The sequence below is a fragment of the Dendrobates tinctorius genome, unplaced genomic scaffold (genome assembly GCF_039654945.1).
Source record: "Dendrobates tinctorius isolate UK_male_01 unplaced genomic scaffold, ASM3965494v1 ptg000086l, whole genome shotgun sequence".
NCBI lineage: Eukaryota > Metazoa > Chordata > Amphibia > Anura > Dendrobatidae > Dendrobates > Dendrobates tinctorius.
Window position 1 is genome coordinate 27985397 of NW_027361754.1, and position 27441 is coordinate 28012837.

Sequence of the window (27441 nt, forward strand, 5' to 3'; positions counted from 1 at the left end):
AACCATTGCTGACTCCACTCCCCTTTTGAGCCTAAAAAATAATGTGAAAAGCAATGAAATAAAAAATAAAAACCCCTGAAATAATTGAAAGGTTTAAATTCTTTAAAAAAAAAAAATTAAAAAATGTATACATATTTGGAGGCGTCGTGTCCAGAAAAGTCAGCGCTAAGAAAATACCAAATAAATTAGTCCATGCAATAAAACGCAACAATGCAAAAAGAAAAAAAAAACAATCGTTACAATTGCAGTGTTTTCAGTTGTTCCATTAACAAATGCAATAAAATGTGATCAAAGAGTCGGACGTGCCCCAAAAAGGCATAAAAAAGACTGCAGGTTGCCATGCAAAAAAAAAACAAAAAAAACAAGCCTCAGAAAGAGTTAAAAGCAGCAACCTACTCTGATACTGCTGATTCTGGCCACTAGGGGGAACAGTGGTCCCAGATATCTGCGGCAGGCTCCCCGCTCTGTAGAGCTTGTCTCCACCCCGTGGACTTTGCTTTAGCATCCTTTGTCCCCGCCTCTTTCACATCACTCTGCGCCGTCCTCTCTTGTACTATCTCCTACGTCACTTCCGGAAGCTGTCATTGGTCCAACCATTCCTAAAGAAAGCAGGCGGAAGTGACGTGCAGCGGCGGTAGCGCCAGCAGGAGTCGAACCGGGGATCCCTTAGACCGGAAGGGGTGGAGTTACCGGAGAACCGAGTGAGTGACGTCATCAGAATCAGCATTTTCTGCTGTGGCGGATGAGATGCGTGTGTCGGCGATGGACGGTCGGGTGGCAGCACGGGAGCTGCGGACTCGTCCATTGTGTGTAGGGGTGGGGGAGCCCAGCGGGCTCTGTAGTGTAGTGATGGCTGAGCGGCGTCCTCACCCCTGTCTGCATGTATAGACACACATATACATTATGTGCACAGCTGCACTTATTACACGGTATGCAAGCAAGTAGATGTAATAAATCTATAGGATACTGTATACACACAGCTATATGTTACACCTAGTTCAAAGGAGCTTTATTGGCAGGACCAAATAAACATTCGTTTTGCCAAAACGTGTGTGCAGTAGGGAATGGGGTAGGGACTGTAGAAATGGTGGATGGGGGCACATCCGGGGTGGCCTGCACATGCGTACTGTTCTGCTGTCTCCACCGCGCTCTCTTCTCTATATGTACATACACCTACATAATGCACTATACATCCAAGCATACATGCAGATATATGTACACACACATCTATATATACGTATATAACACACCCACATAACACACATCTACATATACACGTATATAACACACCCATCTATATATACACGTATATAACACACCCATCTATATATACACGTATATAACACACCCACATAACACCCATCTACATATACACGTATATAACACACCCATCTATATATACACGTATATAACACACCCACATAACACCCATCTACATATACACGTATATAACACACCCATCTATATATACACGTATATAACACACCCATCTATATATACGTATATAACACACCCACATAACACACATCTATATATACGTATATAACACACCCACATAACACACATCTACATATACACGTATATAACACACCCATCTATATATACGTATATAACACACCCACATAACACACATCTATATATACGTATATAACACACCCACATAACACACATCTACATATACACGTATATAACACACCCATCTATATATACGTATATAACACACCCACATAACACACATCTATATATACGTATATAACACACCCACATAACACACATCTACATATACACGTATATAACACACCCATCTATATATACACGTATATAACACACCCACATAACACACATCTATATATACGTATATAACACACCCATCTATATATACGTATATAACACACCCACATAACACCCATCTACATATACACGTATATAACACACCCATCTATATATACGTATATAACACACCCACATAACACACATCTATATATACGTATATAACACACCCATCTATATATACGTATATAACACACCCACATAACACACATCTATATATACGTATATAACACACCCATCTATATATACGTATATAACACACCCACATAACACCCATCTACATATACACGTATATAACACACCCATCTATATATACGTATATAACACACCCACATAACACACATCTATATATACGTATATAACACACCCATCTATATATACGTATATAACACACCCACATAACACACATCTATATATACGTATATAACACACCCATCTATATATACGTATATAACACACCCACATAACACACATCTACATATACACGTATATAACACACCCATCTATATATACACGTATATAACACACCCACATAACAGCCATCTACATATACACGTATATAACACACCCATCTATATATACACGTATATAACACACCCATCTATATATACGTATATAACACACCCACATAACACACATCTATATATACGTATATAACACACCCATCTATATATATGTATATAACACACCCACATAACACACATCCATATATACGTATATAACACACCCACATAACACACATCTACATATACACGTATATAACACACCCATCTATATATACACGTATATAACACACCCACATAACACACATCTATATATACGTATATAACACACCCATCTATATATACGTATATAACACACCCACATAACACCCATCTACATATACACGTATATAACACACCCATCTATATATACGTATATAACACACCCACATAACACACATCTATATATACGTATATAACACACCCATCTATATATACGTATATAACACACCCACATAACACACATCTATATATACGTATATAACACACCCATCTATATATACGTATATAACACACCCACATAACACCCATCTACATATACACGTATATAACACACCCATCTATATATACGTATATAACACACCCACATAACACACATCTATATATACGTATATAACACACCCATCTATATATACGTATATAACACACCCACATAACACACATCTATATATACGTATATAACACACCCATCTATATATACGTATATAACACACCCACATAACACACATCTACATATACACGTATATAACACACCCATCTATATATACACGTATATAACACACCCACATAACAGCCATCTACATATACACGTATATAACACACCCATCTATATATACACGTATATAACACACCCATCTATATATACACGTATATAACACACCCATCTATATATACACGTATATAACACACCCACATAACACCCATCTACATATACACGTATATAACACACCCATCTATATATACACGTATATAACACACCCATCTATATATACGTATATAACACACCCACATAACACACATCTATATATACGTATATAACACACCCATCTATATATACGTATATAACACACCCACATAACACACATCCATATATACGTATATAACACACCCATCTATATATACGTATATAACACACCCACATAACACACATCTATATATACGTATATAACACACCCACATAACACACATCTATATATACACGTATATAACACACCCATCTATATATACGTATATAACACACCCATCTATATATACGTATATAACACACCCACATAACACACATCTATATATACGTATATAACACACATCCATATATACGTATATAACACACCCATCTATATATACGTATATAACACACCCACATAACACACATCTATATATACGTATATAACACACCCACATAACACACATCTATATATACACGTATATAACACACCCATCTATATATACGTATATAACACACCCATCTATATATACGTATATAACACACCCACATAACACACATCTATATATACGTATATAACACACATCCATATATACGTATATAACACACCCATCTATATATACGTATATAACACACCCACATAACACACATCTATATATACGTATATAACACACCCACATAACACACATCTATATATACACGTATATAACACACCCATCTATATATACGTATATAACACACCCACATAACACACACATCTATATATACGTATATAACACACATCCATATATACGTATATAACACACCCATCTATATATACGTATATAACACACCCACATAACACACATCTATATATACGTATATAACACACCCATCTATATATACGTATATAACACACCCACATAACACCCATCTACATATACACGTATATAACACACCCATCTATATATACGTATATAACACACCCACATAACACACATCTATATATACGTATATAACACACCCATCTATATATACGTATATAACACACCCACATAACACACATCTATATATACGTATATAACACACCCATCTATATATACGTATATAACACACCCACATAACACACATCTACATATACACGTATATAACACACCCATCTATATATACACGTATATAACACACCCACATAACAGCCATCTACATATACACGTATATAACACACCCATCTATATATACACGTATATAACACACCCATCTATATATACGTATATAACACACCCACATAACACACATCTATATATACGTATATAACACACCCATCTATATATATGTATATAACACACCCACATAACACACATCCATATATACGTATATAACACACCCACATAACACACATCTACATATACACGTATATAACACACCCATCTATATATACACGTATATAACACACCCACATAACACACATCTATATATACGTATATAACACACCCATCTATATATACGTATATAACACACCCACATAACACCCATCTACATATACACGTATATAACACACCCATCTATATATACGTATATAACACACCCACATAACACACATCTATATATACGTATATAACACACCCATCTATATATACGTATATAACACACCCACATAACACACATCTATATATACGTATATAACACACCCATCTATATATACGTATATAACACACCCACATAACACCCATCTACATATACACGTATATAACACACCCATCTATATATACGTATATAACACACCCACATAACACACATCTATATATACGTATATAACACACCCATCTATATATACGTATATAACACACCCACATAACACACATCTATATATACGTATATAACACACCCATCTATATATACGTATATAACACACCCACATAACACACATCTACATATACACGTATATAACACACCCATCTATATATACACGTATATAACACACCCACATAACAGCCATCTACATATACACGTATATAACACACCCATCTATATATACACGTATATAACACACCCATCTATATATACACGTATATAACACACCCATCTATATATACACGTATATAACACACCCACATAACACCCATCTACATATACACGTATATAACACACCCATCTATATATACACGTATATAACACACCCATCTATATATACGTATATAACACACCCACATAACACACATCTATATATACGTATATAACACACCCATCTATATATACGTATATAACACACCCACATAACACACATCCATATATACGTATATAACACACCCATCTATATATACGTATATAACACACCCACATAACACACATCTATATATACGTATATAACACACCCACATAACACACATCTATATATACACGTATATAACACACCCATCTATATATACGTATATAACACACCCATCTATATATACGTATATAACACACCCACATAACACACATCTATATATACGTATATAACACACATCCATATATACGTATATAACACACCCATCTATATATACGTATATAACACACCCACATAACACACATCTATATATACGTATATAACACACCCACATAACACACATCTATATATACACGTATATAACACACCCATCTATATATACGTATATAACACACCCATCTATATATACGTATATAACACACCCACATAACACACATCTATATATACGTATATAACACACATCCATATATACGTATATAACACACCCATCTATATATACGTATATAACACACCCACATAACACACATCTATATATACGTATATAACACACCCACATAACACACATCTATATATACACGTATATAACACACCCATCTATATATACGTATATAACACACCCACATAACACACACATCTATATATACGTATATAACACACATCCATATATACGTATATAACACACCCATCTATATATACGTATATAACACACCCACATAACACACATCTATATATACGTATATAACACACCCATCTATATATACGTATATAACACACCCACATAACACACATCTATATATACGTATATAACACACCCACATAACACACACATCTATATATACGTATATAACACACATCCATATATACGTATATAACACACCCATCTATATATACGTATATAACACACCCACATAACACACATCTATATATACGTATATAACACACCCACATAACACACATCCATATATACGTATATAACACACCCACATAACACACACATCTATATATACATGTATATAACACACCCACATAACACACATCTATATATACGTATATAACACACCCATCTATATATACATGTATATAACACACCCACATAACACACATCTATATATACGTATATAACACACCCATCTATATATACGTATATAACACACCCACATAACACACATCTATATATACGTATATAACACACCCACATAACACACATCTATATATACGTATATAACACACCCACATAACACACATCTATATATACGTATATAACACACATCCATATATACGTATATAACACACCCACATAACACACACATCTATATATACATGTATATAACACACCCACATAACACACATCTATATATACACGTATATAACACACCCATCTATATATACGTATATAACACACCCACATAACACACACATCTATATATACGTATATAACACGCCCATCTATATATACGTATATAACACACACACATCTACATATACACGTTGTGGGGATGTGGCTCGCTTAGGTGCAGCGGGAGACAAATGTGAGACAGGTTCTTCCACAGTGCTTGCAGTTTATTCACGGCATAAACGCACAAGGCAACGTAACAGCAAACAAATAGCCTTTTAGCTCAGGCAAAATAACACAATGTCCGTAGTTGTAGACTCAGAGCAGGAGTCTCAGCACACATGGGAGGTTTAGTCCTCCCCACACACAACTCCTTGGTTCAGGAGCAGGCCACATTATAAGGCTGTAGCCACACCCACGTTCCCAGCAGCTGACTGGTCACATGACTGTGACCTCACCACAGGTCCTTCAAACAAAAACAATAACAATATCTGTTATGCTTTACTTCTGCCTTACATTATAGAGACAAGCCATTTATGAGACACATATCTCCCATCGATTACACGACCCTTAGCCCTGCCACATACCTCCCCCCTCTGCCTAAAGCCGTGGGGCTTGGCACTTTCACCTACCAGGCAAGGGATTCTGGAGAGGGCATCGGCATTCCCATGTAGCTTCCCGGCTCTATGCTCTACATGGAAGCTGAAGTCTTGTAGGGCTAAGAACCAGCGGGTGACCCTAGCATTCTTGCCCTTGGTTTCCCTCATCCACCTGAGTGGGGCATGGTCGGATATTAACCTAAACTTCCGTCCCACCAGGTAGTACCGTAATGTGTCCACTGCCCATTTTATGGCCAAACACTCCTTCTCTACAACTGAGTAATTTCTCTCACAAGAAGTCAACTTCCTACTCAAGTAGAGAACAGGATGCTCCTCCCCACGTATCTCTTGGGAAAGGACAGCTCCTACCCCGACATCTGAGGCATCTGTCTGGAGGACAAATTCACGTTTAAAGTCTGGGGCCACCAAAACGGGTTGCTTACAAAGCGCTCCCTTCATTTCTTGGAAGGCTGACTCTGCTTCTTCGGACCAGCTGACCATCACTGACTTTGCCCCTTTAAGCAGATCAGTTAGAGGTGCAGCCATTGTGGCGAAGTTTGGGATAAACCTCCTGTAATATCCCACAATCCCCAGGAAGGCTTTAACTTGCTTCTTTGACAGAGGTCTCGGCCATGTTTGAATTGCCTCCACTTTATTGATTTGGGGTTTGATCTCGCCACGCCCCACTACATATCCGAGGTACTTGGCTTCTTCTCTCCCCAAGGCACACTTCTTCGGGTTTATTGTAAACCCTGCCTCTCTTAGAGCGTCAAACACTGCTTGGACCTTTTCCAGGTGAGTCTCCCAGTCCGGGGTAAAGATGACGATATCATCCAGGTATGCAGCAGCGTATAGCTTATGAGGTGCAAGGATTCTATCCATCGCCCTCTGGAAGGTTGCTGGAGCTCCCTGTAGGCCAAACGGCATCCGGACATACTGGAAGCACCCGTCTGGTGTGGAGAATGCCGTCTTCTCCTTGGCTTCCTGTGCCATGGGGATCTGCCAATATCCCTTGGTCAGATCCAAAGTGGTTATGTACCTGGCAGGTCCAAGTCTCTCGATGAGCTCATCAACGCGTGGCATGGGATAAGCGTCGAACTTGGAGACCTCATTCAGCTTCCGGTAATCGTTGCAGAACCTCCATTCACCATCAGGTTTTGGGACCAGGACAATCGGGCTCGACCAGCCGCTCTTGGATTCCTCAATGACCCCGAGCTTCAACATACGCTGCACCTCCTTGGAGATTACCTCTCGCCGGGCCTCAGGAATACGATATGGTTTCACGTTCACCCGCACATGTGGCTCGGTCAGAATTTCGTGCTCCACCACCTTCGTGCACCCCGGCAACTCTGAGAACAGGTCCCGGTTTTTCTGGAGTAACTCCCGGCACTGCTGCTTCTGGGCCTTCGATAGAGTCTCCGCTATGGTAACGGCTCCAACCTCCCCTTCTAGGTTGCCCAGCAAGCACGGAGTTACCGCTGGCTCTCTATCTTGCCACGGCTTGATAAGGTTAACATGGTAAACCTGGTATGGCTTCCGTCTTCCGGGTTGGTGGATCTTGTAGTTTACGTCTCCCAGTTTCTCCACCACCTCATATGGCCCTTGCCACTTGGCCAAGAACTTACTTTCCACCGTCGGGATTAGCACGAGAACTCGGTCTCCCGGATTGAACTGCCTCACTCTGGCTGACCGGTTGTAGACCCTGGCCTGAGCCTCTTGTGCCTGGCGGAGATGTTCTTTAACAATGGGCATCACCTTTGCAACCCTCTGCTGCATCAGTGCCACATGCTCAATGACGCTTCTGTGGGGCGTGACTTCGGCTTCCCAGGTTTCCTTGGCTATATCTAGGAGACCTCGCGGATGCCGGCCGTACAGAAGCTCGAAGGGGGAGAACCCCGTGGAGGCCTGGGGAACTTCACGGATAGAAAACAGTAAATACGGTAAGAGACAATCCCAGTCTCTACCATCTTCCTCTATGACTTTTCTCAGCATGCTCTTCAGGGTCTTGTTAAACCTCTCAACAAGGCCATCTGACTGTGGATGGTACACTGAAGTCCTCAGCTGGGAAATTTGCAAGACTCTGCACAATTCTCTCATCACCTTGCTCATAAAAGGTGTCCCCTGGTCGGTCAGGATCTCCTTCGGCAAACCCGTCCGGGAAAACACATGGACCAGCTCACGGGCTATACTCTTCGCAGAGGAGTTTCTCAGGGGAATGGCCTCAGGATAGCGTGTGGCATAGTCCAGGATGACTAATATATACTGACGGCCCCGAGCTGATTTAACTAAGGGACCGACCAAGTCCATGGCAATTCTCTCAAATGGCACCTCAATAATGGGCAGTGGCACAAGAGGGTTCCGAAAATGAGATGTGGGGGCAGTTAACTGACATGTCGGGCAGGACCTGCAATAGTTTACTATTTCCCGGTGACACCCAGGCCAATAGAACCTCTGTACAATCCGTTCCTGGGTTTTTTCCACCCCCAGGTGTCCCCCCAAGATGTGTGAATGGGCCATGTCCAACACTTTTCGTCTATAGGGGCCTGGTACTATTAACTGCTCTGCCACCTCTTCCCTTATTTTCGTGACCCGGTACAACAATTCCCCACTCAACATAAAATGGGGAAACCTTGTGTCTGCTCCCGGCTCTTGTGCAACCCCATTAATGACGGTGACATTGTTAAAGGCTTCCCTTAGTGTGGGGTCCCTATGTTGGGCAGTCCCAAAATTCTCCCCGGCCACCCCTAACCCCGGGATGTCAGGTACAGGGGACCCTTCCTCTTCATCCCCAACAAGGACACATAAAGGGAACTCGTCTGCCTCTGGTGGTGGCGATACCTCAGTGGGGTGGATTGGTTCCCTGCTCTTGCTAGCACACTCAGAACCCATCCCCCACAGATCCCAAAACAGACAGAAATCCCGGCCAATAATTATGGGATGCAACAAGTCTCGAACAACGCCAACTTCATGCGACTCGGTGCCATGCGCCGTTTCAATCTTCACCCTAGCCATAGGGTAGTCCTTTGCATCGCCATGTATGCACCGAACACCAATCTTTTTACCCGGGAGTATGTTTAGAGGAAAACTGGCCCTCACAAGTGTCACCAAGCTCCCGGAGTCCAGAAGCGCCATTACTGCTCGACCGTTCACCTTCACGGGACACGCTTGTGGCCCCTTGTTAGGTAGCGAGTTCACACTGCAAGCTGGATATGCGTAGTATGAACTACGGCGTCCCATGCTGCAGTCCATCTGCTCGGTGGTCTGGGGACAACGGGCCGCTATATGTCCTGGCCCATGACACTTCCAGCAAATAACACCCGAGGGGACCTTGGGCACCGCCTCCCCCGCCCCTTTTGACCTTGGACGCACCACCCCTTTTTGTGACTCCGCCCCCTGCTGGGACCCCCAATATGGAATGGGCTGCTTCCCCAAGGAACCTTCCATCCCCTGGTATCTCTCGACCAGCCCAACCAGTTCATCAGCATTTTGGGGATCACCCTGGGCAACCCAAGTCTGTAGAGGTCTCGGCAGAGAATGCACAAACCGATCCATCACAACTCGCTCTACCATCTGTGCAGGGGAAGCCGACTCTGGCTGCAGCCATTTCTGGACCAGGTGCAACAGGTCAAACATTTGGGAGCGCGGGGGTTTGTCCCGGTGATAGGCCCAACGATGCACTCTCTGTGCCCTGGTAGTCATTGTTACCCCCAAGCGGGCGAGAATTTCCGCTTTTAATTTGGGATACTCTCTGGCATCTTGTACCGTCAGGTCAAAGTACGCCTTCTGGGGCTCCCCCGTTAGGTAAGGGGCCAGTACCTCCGCCCACCGCTCTGGCTGAAGTTTTTCCCTCTCAGCCACCCTCTCAAACACCGTCAGGAAGGCCTCCACATCATCCTCAGGGGTCATTTTTTGTAATGCGCGTCTTACCGCCTTCTCGACGTCGGTGGCATCAGCCCGACCTGGGGTTGGGGCGCTCGTCCTGCCCTCCTGGATGGCGGTTGCCAGAAGCTGCATCTGCTGCCGTTGTTCCTGCTGGCTTTGCTGGAACTGCTGCTGCTGCTCCTGCTGGCTTTGCTGGATCTGCTGTAACAACAGCTTGTTGGTTTCCTGCTGCAGTGCCTGGGACTGGACCAGGTGTTTCATGAGGTCCTCCATGATTCCAGGCAATGCTTGTTGCCCCGCTGCAAACTTCACCCAGGACATGCAGCAACTGTCTCAAGTCTCTGCTGGGACCGCTGCCCGCACGTGTACCACCAATTGTGTGGATGTGACTCGCTTAGGTGCAGCGGGAGACAAATGTGAGACAGGTTCTTCCACAGTGCTTGCAGTTTATTCACGGCATAAACGCACAAGGCAACGTAACAGCAAACAAATAGCCTTTTAGCTCAGGCAAAATAACACAATGTCCGTAGTTGTAGACTCAGAGCAGGAGTCTCAGCACACATGGGAGGTGTAGTCATCCCCACACACAACTCCTTGGTTCAGGAGCAGGCCACATTATAAGGCTGTAGCCACACCCACGATCCCAGCAGCTGACTGGTCACATGACTGTGACCTCACCACAGGTCCTTCAAACAAAAACAATAACAATATCTGTTATGCTTTACTTCTGCCTTACATTATAGAGACAAGCCATTTATGAGACACATATCTCCCATCGATTACACGACCCTTAGCCCTGCCACAACGTATATAACACACCCATCTATATATACGTATATAACACACACATCTACATATACACGTATATAACACACCCATCTATATATACGTATATAACACACCCACATAACACACACATCTATATATACGTATATAACACGCCCATCTATATATACGTATATAACACACCCACATAACACACACATCTATATATACACGTATATAACACACCCATCTATATATACGTATATAACACACCCACATAACACACACATCTATATATACGTATATAACACACCCACATAACACACACATCTATATATACGTATATAACACGCCCATCTATATATACGTATATAACACACCCACATAACACACACATCTATATATATGTATATAACACACACATCTATATATACGTATATAACACGCCCATCTATATATACGTATATAACACACCCACATAACACACACATCTACATATACACGTATATAACACACCCATCTATATATACGTATATAACACACCCACATAACACACACATCTATATATACGTATATAACACGCCCATCTATATATACGTATATAACACACCCACATAACACACCCATCTATATATATGTATATAACACACATCTATATATACGTATATAACACATCCATCTATATATACGTATATAACACACCCACATAACACACACATCTACATATACACGTATATAACACACCCATCTATATATACGTATATAACACACCCACATAACACACACATCTATATATACGTATATAACACGCCCATCTATATATACGTATATAACACACCCACATAACACACCCATCTATATATATGTATATAACACACATCTATATATACGTATATAACACACCCACATAACACACATCTACATATACACGTATATAACACACCCACATAACACACACATCTACATATACACGTATATAACACGCCCATCTATATATACGTATATAACACACCCACATAACACACACATCTATATATACGTATATAACACACCCATCTATATATACACATATATAACACACCCACATAACACACACATCTATATATACACATATATAACACACCCATCTATATATACGTATATACCGTATTTTTCGGACTATAAGACGCACCCCAATTTTAAGAAGGAAAATAGGGAAAAAAATAATGTGTCAAATGGGGTCCATCTTACAGTCCAAATTCAGCTTACCTGGGAAGGGATGCGGCACAGGTGGGAGGAGTGGTCGGTCAGAGGTCATTCAGTGCTCCAGGCTGGTGCGGTGGTAGTGGCTCTGTGCTGGGGTAGGTGGGCTGTGCTGGGGCAGCTGTCCTGGGGCTAATGGGCTGGGGCAAGTGGGCTGTGCTGGGGTAGGTGGACTGTGCTGTGCTGGGGCAGCTGGGCTTTGCGGGGTGAGGGTGTCGGCGGGCTGTGCTCCGGTGCAGGGGCGGCGGCTCCGCCGGCATTTCCTCGCAGCCCGGAGGCCCCCGCACATCCGTTGCTAGCTGCCGCCATGTTGCGGTGGCCTCCGGGAACATGGACGCCGGGAAGATGGCCGCCGGTCCGGGGACAGCGCATGCGCGGGTTCAGATCTCGTCCCGAGATCTCGGGGGACCAGATCTCGTTGCCGAGATTTGAATCTCGTCTCCCGAGATCTCGGGACGAGATCTGAACCCGCGCATGCGCCGTCCCCGGACCGGCGGCCATCTTCCCGGCGTCAATGTGCAGGGGCCTCCGGACTACGAGGAAATGCCGGCGGAGCCGCCGCCCCTGCACCGGAGCACAGCCCGCTGCCACCACCGCACCGCAGAGACCCGCTCGCTGCCACCACCACACCGCAGAGCCCCGCAGCACCCGCACCAGCCTCCATCCTTGATTGGAGGTTAGTATATTGCGACCATAAGACGCACCCCCCCACTTTCCCCCAAAATTTTTGGGGAAAAAGGTGCGTCTTTTGGTCGGAAAAATACAGTAACACACCCACATAACACACACATCTATATATACGTATATAACACACACATCTATATATACACGTAAATAACACACCCACATAACACACACATCTATATATACACGTATATAACACACACACACACATCTATATATACACGTATATAGCACACACACCCATCTATATATACACGTATATAACACACCCATCTGTATATACACGTATATAACACCCATCTATATATACACGTATATAACACGCACATAACACACATCTATATATATACGTATATAACGCACATAACACACATCTATATATACACGTATATAACACACCCATCTATATATACACGTATATAACAAACACATATATATACGTATATAGCACGCACACCCACATATCAATACACACATCTATTCACACACTTATATATATTACACAGTACATGCAAGCATACATACTTACACACAGATCTATATATACACATGTATGTAGACATGCATACTGTATACATATTGAGTATATGCATACACATAAACACAGTCATATCTATACACACACACACATTATATATATATATATATATATATATATATATATATATATATATATATATATATATATATATATATATATACAGTGCCTACAAGTAGTATTCAACCCCCTGCAGATTTAGCAGGTTTACACATTCGGAATTAACTTGGCATTGTGACATTTGGACTGTAGATCAGCCTGGAAGTGTGAAATGCACTGCAGCAAAAAAGAATGTTATTTCTTTGTTTAATTTTTTTTTAAATTGTGAAAAGTTTATTCAGAGGGTCATTTATTATTCAACTCCTCAAACCACCAGAAGTCTGTTTGGTTCCCCTAAAGTATTAAGAAGTATTTCAGGCACAAAGAACAATGAGCTTCACATGTTTGGATTAATTATTTCTTTTTCCAGCCTTTTCTGACTATTTAAGACCCTCCCCAAACTTGTGAACAGCACTCATACATGGTCAACATGGGAAAGACAAAGGAGCATTCCAAGGCCATCAGAGACAAGATCGTGGAGGGTCACAAGGCTGGCAAGGGGTACAAAACCCTTTCCAAGGAGTTGGGCCTACCTGTCTCCACTGTTGGGAGCATCATCCGGAAGTGGAAGGCTTATGGAACTACTGTTAGCCTTCCACGGCCTGGACAGCCTTTGAAAGTTTCCTCCCGTGCCGAGACCAGGCTTGTCCGAAGAGTCAAGGCTAACCCAAGGACAACAAGGAAGGAGCTCCGGGAAGATCTCATGGCAGTGGGGACATTGGTTTCAGTCAATACCATAAGTAACGTACTCCACCGCAAAGGTCTCCGTTCCAGACGAGCCCGTAAGGTACCTTTACTTTCAAAGCGTCATGTCAAGGCTCGTCTACATATATACACAAACACACCACACCTGTACAGACTGTCATATATGTATACAGTATATATACAGACTCATATCGGAGCACACACACATATCCATATATCTGTGTGTGTGTGTATATATATATATATATATATATATATATATATATATAATTTTCAGTTTGTCTGATTTTTCTCTTTATAGGTATATATTTGAGTAAAATGTAAATTGCTCCTTTATTCTATAAACTACTGACAACATGGCTCCGAATTTCCAAACACTAAATTTTGTATTTATTTTCAGAATATGGGAAATGGTCAAAATAACAAAAAAATGCAGTGCTTGCAGACCTCAAATAATGCTAAGAAAACAAGTTCATTATCGTTTAGAAACAACAATACTAATGTTTTAACTCGGGAAGAGTTCAGAAATCAATATTTTGTGGAATTACCATGATTTTTAATTACAGCTCTCATGCGTCTTGGCATGCTTGCCACCAGTCTTTCACACTGCTTTTGGGTGACCGTATGCCACTCCTGGTACAAAAATTTAAGCAGTTCTTTGATGGCTTGTGACTATCCATCTTCCTCTTGATTACATTCCAGAGGTTTTCAATGGGGTTCAGGTCTGGAGATTGAGCTGGCCATGACAGGGATTTGATGTGGTGTTCCTTCATCCACACAGTGATTGTCCTGCTGGAAATACCAGTCCGCAGTGTTGGGGAACATTGCCTGAGCAGAAGGAATCAATTGTCTTTCCAGGATAACCTTTTATGCGGCTTGATTCATACATCCTCCGCCTGCCCAATTCCAGGCTTGCTGATGTATCCCCAGATCATCACCGATCCTCCACCACATTTCACAGTGGGTGCAAGACACTGTGGCTTGTACGCCTCTCCAGGTCTCTGTCTAACCATTAGATGACCAGGTGTTGGGCAAAGCTGAAAATTAGACATATCAGAGAATATTACCTTAGTCCAGTCTTCTATGGTCTTTGGCAAATTCAACCTGGCTCTCCTTCGCTTCTCATTGATGATAGGCTTTTTTCTAGCTTTACATGACTTGAGCCCTGCCTCTAGGAGCCTGTTACGAACTGTTCTTGCCATGCACTTCACCCCAGCTGCCATTTTCTATTCCTTTTGTAAGTCACTTGATGTCATCCTGCGGTTGCTGGGTGATATTCTAATAAGATGACAGTCATCCCGGCCAGTGGAGAGTCGTTTTCGCCCTCTTCCGGTCTGTAGCTTTGGTGTCCCCGATGTCTGCTGCTTGACCTTGTTGTAATGGACTGCCGTCTTAGAAATTTTAAGGATGGAGGCAACATGACGCTCATGTATCCCTCTGCTAGTAAAGCCAGAATTGAGCCCTTCTTTTCCTCACTCAAGACTTTTCTTTTCAACTTCTTTGGCATGGTTAAAAGTCTTTTCATTCCTATAACTTTTGGGATATTACTAGCACTTGTTTTGCCATTCAGCTTGCCCTATTGCAAGAGGATTGTGAACACCACAGCAGTGTTTTTTTTTTATACTTTCCTTCATTAAATAAGATTTGGTTCAGGTGATCACCTAATCAGAAGCACATTAAGTAGAATGAGGTGTAATCTGGTTGGAATTCAACTGTCACTGGGATGGAATGGCTGTCAGACATGTAGAGAAGCTGATTTTTATAAAACTGTGCAGTGGTCTTTTAATTTTTGCCAGATACAGTGCCTGCAAGTAGTATTCAACCCCCTGCAGATTTAGCAGATTTACACATTCGGAATTAACTTGGCATTGTGACATTTGGACTGTAGATCAGCCTGGAAGTGTAAAATGCACTGCAGCAAAAAAGAATGTTATTTCTTTGTTTAATTTTTTTTTAAATTGTGAAAAGTTTATTCAGAGGGTCATTTATTATTCAACCCCTCAAACCACCAGAATTCTGTTTGGTTCCCCTAAAGTATTAAGAAGTATTTCAGGCACAAAGAACAATGAGCTTCACATGTTTGGATTAATTATCTCTTTTTCCAGCCTTTTCTGACTATTTAAGACCCTCCCCAAACTTGTGAACAGCACTCGTACATGGTCAACATGGGAAAGACAAAGGAGCATTCCAAGGCCATCAGAGACAAGATCGTGGAGGGTCACAAGGCTGGCAAGGGGTACAAAACCCTTTCCAAGGAGTTGGGCCTACCTGTCTCCACTGTTGGGAGCATCATCCGGAAGTGGAAGGCTTATGGAACTACTGTTAGCCTTCCACGGCCTGGACAGCCTTTGAAAGTTTCCTCCCGTGCCGAGGCCAGGCTTGTCCGAAGAGTCAAGGCTAACCCAAGGACAACAAGGAAGGAGCTCTGGGAAGATCTCATGGCCGTGGGGACATTGGTTTCAGTCAATACCATAAGTAACGTACTCCACCGCAATGGTCTCCGTTCCAGACGAGCCCGTAAGGTACCTTTACTTTGAAAGCGTCATGTCAAGGCTCGTCTACAGTTTGCTCATGATCACTTGGAGGACTCCGAGACAGACTGGTTCAAGGTTCTCTGGTCTGATGAGACCAAGATCGAGATCTTTGGTGCCAACCACACACGTGACGTTTGGAGACTGGATGGCACTGCATACGACCCCAAGAATACATCCCTACAGTCAAGCATGGTGGTGGCAGCATCATGCTGTGGGGCTGTTTCTCAGCCAAGGGGCCTGGCCATCTGGTCCGCATCCATGGGAAGATGGATAGCACGGCCTACCTGGAGATTTTGGCCAAGAACCTCCGCTCCTCCATCAAGGATCTTAAGATGGGTCGTCATTTCATCTTCCAACAAGACAACGACCCAAAGCACACAGCCAAGAAAACCAAGGCCTGGTTCAAGAGGCAAAAAATCAAGGTGTTGGAGTGGCCTAGTCAGTCTCCTGACCTTAACCCAATTGAAAACTTGTGGAAGGAGCTCAAGATTAAAGTCCACATGAGACACCCAAAGAACCTAGATAACTTGAAGAAGATCTGCATGGAGGAGTGGGCCAAGATAACTCCAGAGACCTGTGCCGGCCTGATCAGGTCTTATAAAAGACGATTATTAGCTGTAATTGCAAACAAGGGTTATTCCACAAAATATTAAACCTAGGGGTTGAATAATAATTGACCCACACTTTTATGTTTAAAATTTATTAAAATTTAACTGAGCAACATAACTTTTTGGTTTGTAAGATTTATGCATCTGTTAATAAATCCTGCTCTTGTGTGAAGTTTGAAGGCTCTAACTTATTTGCATCTTATCAAACCTGCTAAATCTGCAGGGGGTTGAATACTACTTGTAGGCACTGTATATGTTGTGCTCAAAAGTTTCATACCCTGGTGATTTTGGCCTGATAACATGCACAGAAGTTGACCCAAATGGGTTTGACTGGCTACTAAAGGTAACATCCTCACCTGTGACCTGTTTGCTTGTAATTAGTGTGTTTGCATAAAAAGCTGAGCGATATTGTGGGATCCAGACATACTCTTGCATCTTTCATACATCCACTGACATTTCTGGATTGAGTAATGTGGAATGCAAAAGAGTTGTCAACAGATCTACGGGAAAAGGTAGTTGAACTGTATAAAACAGGAAAGGGATACAAAAAGATATCAAAGGAATTGATAATGCCAGTCAGCAGCGTTCAAACTGTGATTAACAAATAGAAAATCAGGGGCTCTGTAAAAACAAAACCACGGTCAGGTAGACCAACAAAAATTTTGTCCACAACTGCCAGGAAAATTGTTTGGGATGCAAAGAAATACCCAGAAATAACATTAGCTGAAATGCTGGACTCTCTGAAAACTAGTGGTGTGGCTGTTTCAAGATGCACAATAAGGAGGCACTTGAAGAAAAATGGACTGCATGGTAGAATCGCCAGAAGAAAGCCATTATTGCACAAATGCCACAAAATATCTCTCCTACAATATGCAAAACAGCACAGACAAGCCTCAAAGCTTAAGGAACAAGTCAATTTGGAGTGAAGAGACCGAAATTGAACTTTTTAGCCATAACCATAAATGTTACATTTGGAGAGAGGTCAACAAGACCTATGATGAAAAGAACACCATTCCTACAGTTAAGCACGGAGGTGGATTGCTGATATTTTGTGGATGTGTGCACTACAAAGGCACAGGAAACTTGGGCAAAGCTGAAGGAAAGATGAAAGCAGCACGTTATTAGCAAATACTGGAGGCAAATATGCTATCAGCCCGGAAGCTGCATATGGGATGTACTTGGACATTCTAACATGACAATGATCCAAAACACAAGGCCAACTGGACCTGTCATTGGCTACAGCAGAACATAATGAAGGTTCTGGAGTGGCCATCAAAGTCTCCTGACCTTAATATCATTGAGCCACTCTTGGGAGATCTCAAGTGCGCAGTTCATGCTAGACAGCCCAGGAATATACAGGAACTGGAGTCTTTTTGCCAAGAAGTGTGGGCAGCTTTACCATCCGAGAAAATAAAGAACCTCATCTAAAACTACCACAAAAGACTTCAAGCTGTCATTGATGTTAGAGGGGGCAATACACAGTATTCAGAAATGGGGTATGTAAACTTTTGATCAGGGTCATTTGGATGTTTTGGGTTGTCATTATGATGTAAAAAGAGAAAACACAGTAGTTTGATAATAAATGGCTTCACACAACCACTAACAATGAGTAGAGAAAAAGTTTTGGTGTTATCATATTCTTTGGAAAAAAAGGCCAAGAAAGCAAAAATTCCAGTCCGGGCATCGTGATCTGGTTGTAGTGCAGACGCCCCGATTGTTGCTCTTGCTGCTGACCCTCATGTGAACCAGTGCATGGTTATGTTCCTCTGTGCATGCAGGCTTAGCTACAGCTTGTCTGCTTTTTGCTTGTACAAAGTGATAGGATATGGTGTAACTCCATGGTCTTGGTTTCATCCTAAGAATGGAGGGGCTGCAGCTGTCACCAGTCCTCCTCTGCCCCCTTCCTGCTGTGCAGGGAGCTGCTGCTCAATTTGCAGAGGTTTTTCTCATCTTCTTTCATGGGTAAAATTGTAAAGAGTTTTCAAAAATGGTCAACTTTGCAATTTATTAAAAATCTCTGTTCTCAAGAACAGAGGTATTTTTTAATTGTATTGTTTGCAGCTTGTTACCTAGGTGACCGGCGGTCTGATTAGCACTGGCCTGTCTCCTAGGCAGGCAGAGTATTGCTCTTCAGCGATCCGGCATCTTCGGTGCCCCAGAACCAAAGTTGTCTCCACCTGCGGCATCGGAGAGCACACAGTTTGGACCAACATTGACGCAACGCTGCTTCGTCTGAACTGTCAGGCAAGCCGGGAGATGGGTAGTGGTGCCCCCCTGCAGGGGAAGGTGGGAATAACCCTTCTACGACCTCAGTGATCCCCGCAAATCTGAGAATGAAGGGGCTGCAGCTTTCAGTCCGGCCAGAACAGAGGCTGACCCGCCTGCTGTACGGGAAGCATTAGGATGGAAAGCTGTGATCATTAGGATGGTGCCAGCTGCAGATCCCTTCATTCTTAGGATCCTGATCGATGATTCAGCATTGCATATCTTAGCGATTTACCATCACTTGCTTAAATGCGACATTCATACTTCTGTTATCACATTCCGGTTTTTGGGAAGATGCAAACAGAATTCACGATCCATTTGCTAATAAACAGAGGGGCCCATTGATTATTATGGGGTCTGTCAGGTTTTCGGTCATCCCCCCCCCCCCTTTTTTTTTGTAACAGAAGATAAAGTTATGCAAGAGTAGCCACTTTTCCTTCCATACTGAAAACCCGCACAAAATGGAAACCAGATAGACCCCATAATAATCAAATGGGACCCCCTGTGCGTCTATTTGCAAACGGATCTGTTTTGGACAGAATATTGATGGGAACAGAGGCCAAAGAGTGCGGACCAAGAACATTTGTTACCTATTCACAGTATGAGTAATTGATGTCTCATTGCTTGGGTTCACACCCATTGATCGGGGTCCCGTGCCCCTGTTGATAGAGTAGTGGTCACACGTGTACTGCCGAAGCATTTATTATCTGCGGGACCGACGCTGAGCTCAGATCTGTCGGTAAGGAGTAAAGTGTGTGCAGTGCAAAGAGGGATGTCACACGGCAGTGCGCAAGATTTTGCGCTTTTACAGCGATGAGGGTCAAGGAGTCTCGCTCTGCATGCGGAGAGACCACAAACCGGAAGTTCTGACCCAACTTTTGCTACAAAGACAGGTTTATCTAGCAGAGACGTTGCCTACAGGGGAGAGTCAGGTTCCTCACGATGTGCCTGTCTATTCAGTGTGTCCAACAAAATGAATAATTCATCTTCTCCGTCACTGGAGAGCGGCATTGTTGGTGTTCTGTTTCCTGGAGGTGCAGCATTATTACCCTGGCCGCCGCATCCACTTTTGCATCACATTTAAAGGGAACCTCTCGGGAGGACTTTATCAGTGAAGCTGGTGATGCGGCTCTATAGGTCCTGGTACAACAACGTGTATACCTGTTTTGTAGCAATCCGATGTGGCAGTGCTGACAGATCAAGCTGTGGAGCCACATGCACAATAGCCTGGAAGTGCACTGGGGAGAGTAAACTTGTTTCTAATTTTATTTTCTATTTTAAAGGGGTTGTTTTGGGATTTTTACAAATTGTAATTATGCTAAATAATGGTATAAAATGTTAGCAATAGCATTACTCTGCTATTCAGTCCCCTGATGGATATGCTGCAATACCTGCATGTATGCCGTTCACGTGACCGCCGCAGCCAATCACTATCCTCAGTTGTAACTTTTGTGTGAACAGCTTTGTGACCGCTGAAGACAGTGAGTGGCTACAGCGGTCACATGATTGATGGACATAGTGGCATCAGGTCAGGATCTGTTGGGTCCATCAAAGCTGTATGATTAAATAGGTGAGTCATTTTTTTTTTCTCCAATTGTTGCCCAATTTTAAAAACACCTTTAATTTCAGCAATTAATACTGCAGCAATGTCGCCATGCACATCATTCATGTGGTCCCTGAAGTCAGTCATTTTTGCATATGTTGGTAGTACAGATGCACTATAGCCTCACTCAGACATCCGTTTATCATGGTCCAAATATGGCATCAGAATTTGACCGCCTCATAGGCATATATGAGGCTGTAAGGTCCAGGATTGGAGAACTGCGGCCTCTCCGTGCGTCATGGTGCCATACACCGACGTCTAAACGAGCCTTAAGTATCAGTCTGCCATCTTCATTTCTTCATTACTTTTCAGACCCACTGATATGTAGTCTGCAGTGTTACAGAAGTTAGTGGTTTTTGCCTTGTGTTCGTGTCTCTCTCTGTGATATAGGCTGGATGTAAGGTTTGTGTGTATCCAGGGTCGTGTTTTCTTCATTAGCTCATTTTTCAGCTCTGTTTCTTTGCTGCACTTATTTCTTCTTATGCTTTCCTCTAGGTCTGTAGAATTTTTTTTTTTGTCTCTGCCCTCCCTGAGATTATACATGCTTTCCCCTCTCTCCCCTGCAGATCTGTGTAAAACACTCCCCGGTGTTATTTCTAAGGCAGAGTTCACATGATTGAGTGAATTGTAGCCTACATGTTAGTGCACATGGATGAATTCCATGTGGACCCCAGATCCGGGGAAGCAATTCTGACGATGTGTGCACCACGGAGAAGATTCATCAAATTCATTAAGTGGCGTGCGCAACACTAGCTTTAACGAATCGGCTCCTTTAAGTTCAGCTGAGTATTTTTGATCAGCGTGTCGCCCGCACAGCGAATCGCACAATGACCAATGAAGGCTATTGTGCTGGTGCACGGGAGCACATGTTCTTTCACGTATATGTGTGGGGTGGTCACATTGTGCATGTTGTCCGGTTTACAGGTCACGCCGTGCTATTTTCAATAGTTGGCAGCGCCTTCATCTGTCTGTGACATGTGGATATATGGGCATAAATGCTCTGAGAAATCACACGTCTGGACTCTGCCGTAATCTGGATTTAATATCCGGGGCCCATGAAAAAATGTCTATATTTTGTTTGCCCAGTATCTATAATAATAAATGCCCTAAGCAGCTTCCGGTTGTAACAACTTCCGTCCAGTTGTAACCGGTGACGTCACAGCACACCTCTTTCCATGTTAACCCTCAACACACACACTCCTCTCACCTTTCACCATCTCCACTCACGTCCACTCACTCTTTCACTCCACATACGACCCTTTCGCTCACTCCGTCTCTCATACTCACGCCGTCATCGCCGCTGCTCCACGATCCCCGACATCTTCTTCCGCCGGCGCCATCCTGGATCCAGACATCCTCCACGCCGGCGACATGTTCTTGCGGCGACGCCATTTTGGATCGGCGAAATCCCGCGATAGTCAAGATGGCGTCGCCGCAAGAACATGTCGCCGGCGTGGACAACGTCTGGATCCAGGATGGCGCCGGCGGAAGAAGATGTCGGGGATCGTGGAGCAGCGGCGATGACGGCGTGAGTATGAGAGACGGAGTGAGCGAAAGGGTCGTATGTGGAGTGAAAGAGTGAGTGGACGTGAGTGGAGATGGTGAAAGGTGAGAGGAGTGTGTGTGTTGAGGGTTAACATGGAAAGAGGTGTGATGCTATCGCATCCTCCTGATGCGATAGCATCGGGCCATAATCTAGTAGACAATAAGCAGTTATTGTATGGTTACAAACCGTAGCTGATCATTACCGTGTTTGTGAAACCACAGATTTGACCTGGTGTATTTTTCATGTTTGCAAAAATAAAACATTCATTGACTGCGTTTTTTAAGTGCATGCAGTAAAACTGTAGGAATGAATTTTTTTCCCCCACGATTGTAGTGAAAGTGCAGCAATGTTCCAGTGATGCCTCTTTGGAGTTATTGCACCAGAGGAAAAAAAAAAAAAAGCAAAGTGTGAATGCAGCCTGATCGCCTCAACAACTGCAGCAAAACTGCATGCTAAGGCAAAATCTGTTGCTTTTCACTTTTTATCATTTTTCCGCTCTGGGTTTTGCATTAGTGTCCCGGGTGAGTAGGGCGATGCCTGCGCAGTCACTGAGGAGAGCGCAAGTGCTGATCAAAGGGGAGGCGAAAGTCGGCCCCACCAGGCTGATATTAATGTAGCCAAACATTGATAATGTGATCCCCCAGAATATACAGTACATATATAATGGGACTTTCTATTCTTTACAGTCCGATTCCTACATAATGAGTCAGGGGGAAACGAACTTGGCTGCAGTCCCTCATGTGGCTGAGGATGTCCAGGGCGATGATCGCTGGCTTTCTCAGGTAAGTCACAGATATAATGAGACCTGACGCTCTGATGTGTCATGTAGATACGATAAACTCTTGGTTTATGTGCTGAAGTCTCTGAATTTGCCGTCAGAGCACATAGACATCATGGAGGTGATGGACCTTAATCTAGTGGATGGGACCGCGTTAAAGGAGCTGTCAACATAAAAATTAGAAAAAAAAACCTCACCTGCCAGATCCCCACATCCTTTGCACCTTCCCCCTCCAGTGTCTTGGAATCCTCCTATAGTCAGTGAGCGGCCTCATTCTATCTGAGCTGGAAGAGCATGCCAGGGGATTGGCTGCAGCGGTTACGCTTGTTCCTGAGCCAGAAGGAAGAGTCTATTATTTCTCTCTTCCAGCTTTGGTAGAAGCCAGAAGACTCACTCATCAATACGGAGGTTTCGTATGCATGTGTTGTGGTTTTTTTTAACTTTAGGATCACCATGAGCCCACTTAGGCTACTTTTACACTTGCGTTATGAGGCGCAGGGCACGGCCACCGCTAAGCTCCGCCCCCTGCCGCGCCCCCTCCGGTCAGCTCCTATGGGTGCATGACGCTGCTTGCGACCTGCGTCCCCTATATTTAGCGTTAGGTACGCAGGCCGTGCGCTGGTATGCTTTTGCCAGCGCATGCGCCCTTTTGGCGCTGCGCCGAGCGCACAAAAATGCAACGCAACACGGTGCGTTTGGCGCAGCGCCAAAAAGGCGCATGCACCGGCAAAAGCATACCAGCGCATGGCCTGCGTACCCAACGCTAAATATAGGGGACGCAGGTCGCATGCAGCGTAATGCGCCCATAGGAGGTGCTGACCGGAGGGGGCGCGGCAGGGGCGGAGCTTAGCGGCGGCTGTGCGCTGCGCCTCAACGCAAGTGTGAAAGTAGCCTTATAAATTAAGTAAAAATAGTAGACAACCCCTTTAACGCAGTCTAGTCCATTACTTCCTTCTTTTCGAGAACGCAGGAAGGTGCATGATGCTGCCATTACCAGCACAGCGATCACTCCACCACTTTTCCAGACTTCTTTCTTTCTCCTGATTGATTGAAAGTTGCCCCATCACTGACCTAAACTGTTCTTTTTGCCTCGGGGGGGCATTCGAGGAGCTCAGAAGCACTGAATCTAGCCAAATCTAGTGATACGGCTGGCTTCAAAGCACCGCTTGCCAACTCTAAAGTGCTTCGCTCGTTGACTAGGCGACTGGCCAACACTGATAGACTGCAGCGGTCACCGGTTGCTAGGCAACGAGGAGTAAACCTCCATTCTTCAATAGGGAGGATTTTTCATAAAATGTTCTCAAGCACGTTGCCGTCCCCAATGAATATAATGAGGACAACCCTCGAATGTAAAGTGTCCTAATAGATTGGGTCAGAACTTTTGTCAGCATTCACACTCGCACTTGCCTATAAATTGAAGAGTACTAATGAACTGTTTGTTTTTCTGGCTTTTCCAGCATAACAGGTTTGTGTTAGACTGTAAGGACAAGGAGCCGGATGTTCTGTTTGTCGGCGACTCCATGGTGCAGCTGCTGCAGCAATATGAGGTACGAGGGTGACAGTCCACCACCAATGGGGCATCAATAGTGGATATTAATGGGGCAATTCAGTTCTAGCAAGTTATCACTTCTCATCAGTGGACAGACCTCCACCGATCGCCAGAACAAGAGTCCTGTAACGGTCATCTGAATAAAATGGCTGTCGCCTCTCTCCATTCATAGCCACCCTGACTGATGGACATAGACGATCCAGCGCTTAGATATCTCCATTACTCCCATAGACTTTGAATCTAGTGTTCGACTTTCGATCAGGAGACTGGGGCCACTTTTGCAGATTAGCGGGGGTCGACAATCGCAGCTTCAAGTCTCCTAAAGGGACTATTAAATACAGTAAAAAGCAAAAAATAAAAGTTATTAAATATAATAACAGAACACAAGTTCAAATTGCGCACCATTGGGGGCGAAAAAATATACACATATTTAGCATCATTGCGTTCAGAAACATCCGATCTATGAAAATATAAAGTAAATCCAATCAGTAAACGGCGTAACAAGAAAAAAATCAAACCGCCAGAATTACGGGTTTTTTTGTCTGTCACAGCATTGCAGTAAGAGGTTATCAAAACATCATATCTACCACATGGTATTTATGAAAATTTCAGCTCAGGGTGCAAAAAAATAAGCCCTCACCAAGCCCCAGATCCCGAAAAATGGCGACGCTACAGGTCTCAGGACATGGCGACAAACGCAAAAACGTTTTTTTCATACAAATTTTGGACATTTTTTTTTCACAATTTAAAGGGTGTGTCCACTACTAGGACAACGCCTTCTCATACCCCTTGCTTGGCCCTGATAAAATAAAAAAAAAACTGTACTCTCCTCCTGTGCAGGTGCCTTTTCTGCCGTGTTGGCACTCGTGGTCCCGGGGCTCTCATGCAGTTGTGACACGTGGTGCCCGGTGCCCAATCAGCGCCGACGTCACGGTCTCCGCCTTCGTACTAATTGAACATGAACCTGGACTTCCTCTTCATGTTCAATTTGTATGAAGGCGGGACAGTGACACCAGCACTGATTAGGCGCCGGGCACCACATGTCATACAACCACACGAGAGCCCTGAGACCACAGGTGCCAACTCCACGGGAACGGCGCCGGCACGGGAGGGGAGTATAGGCTTTGTTATTTAATGTGGGCCAAACATTT

The 27441-nt window shown here is 43.3% G+C and overlaps 1 protein-coding gene across 2 annotated transcripts in view; it reads left to right on the forward strand.

Annotated features, from left to right (window-relative positions):
- The first annotated feature begins 543 nt into the window (after window positions 1-543).
- PAFAH1B2 (platelet activating factor acetylhydrolase 1b catalytic subunit 2) overlaps window positions 544-27441 on the forward strand; it is a 32208-nt gene continuing 5310 nt past the window's right edge. The window contains exons 1-3 of one of the 2 annotated variants that reach the window (XM_073585216.1): window positions 544-701; window positions 24650-24745; window positions 26199-26288. In XM_073585216.1, coding sequence (XP_073441317.1) covers window positions 24665-24745; window positions 26199-26288 — 171 coding nt within the window. In that variant the 5' untranslated portion in view covers window positions 544-701; window positions 24650-24664. Of the gene's footprint in view, window positions 702-17910; window positions 17930-24649; window positions 24746-26198; window positions 26289-27441 lie in introns of those variants that run through there. The other variant, XM_073585215.1, reaches the window with a different exon arrangement.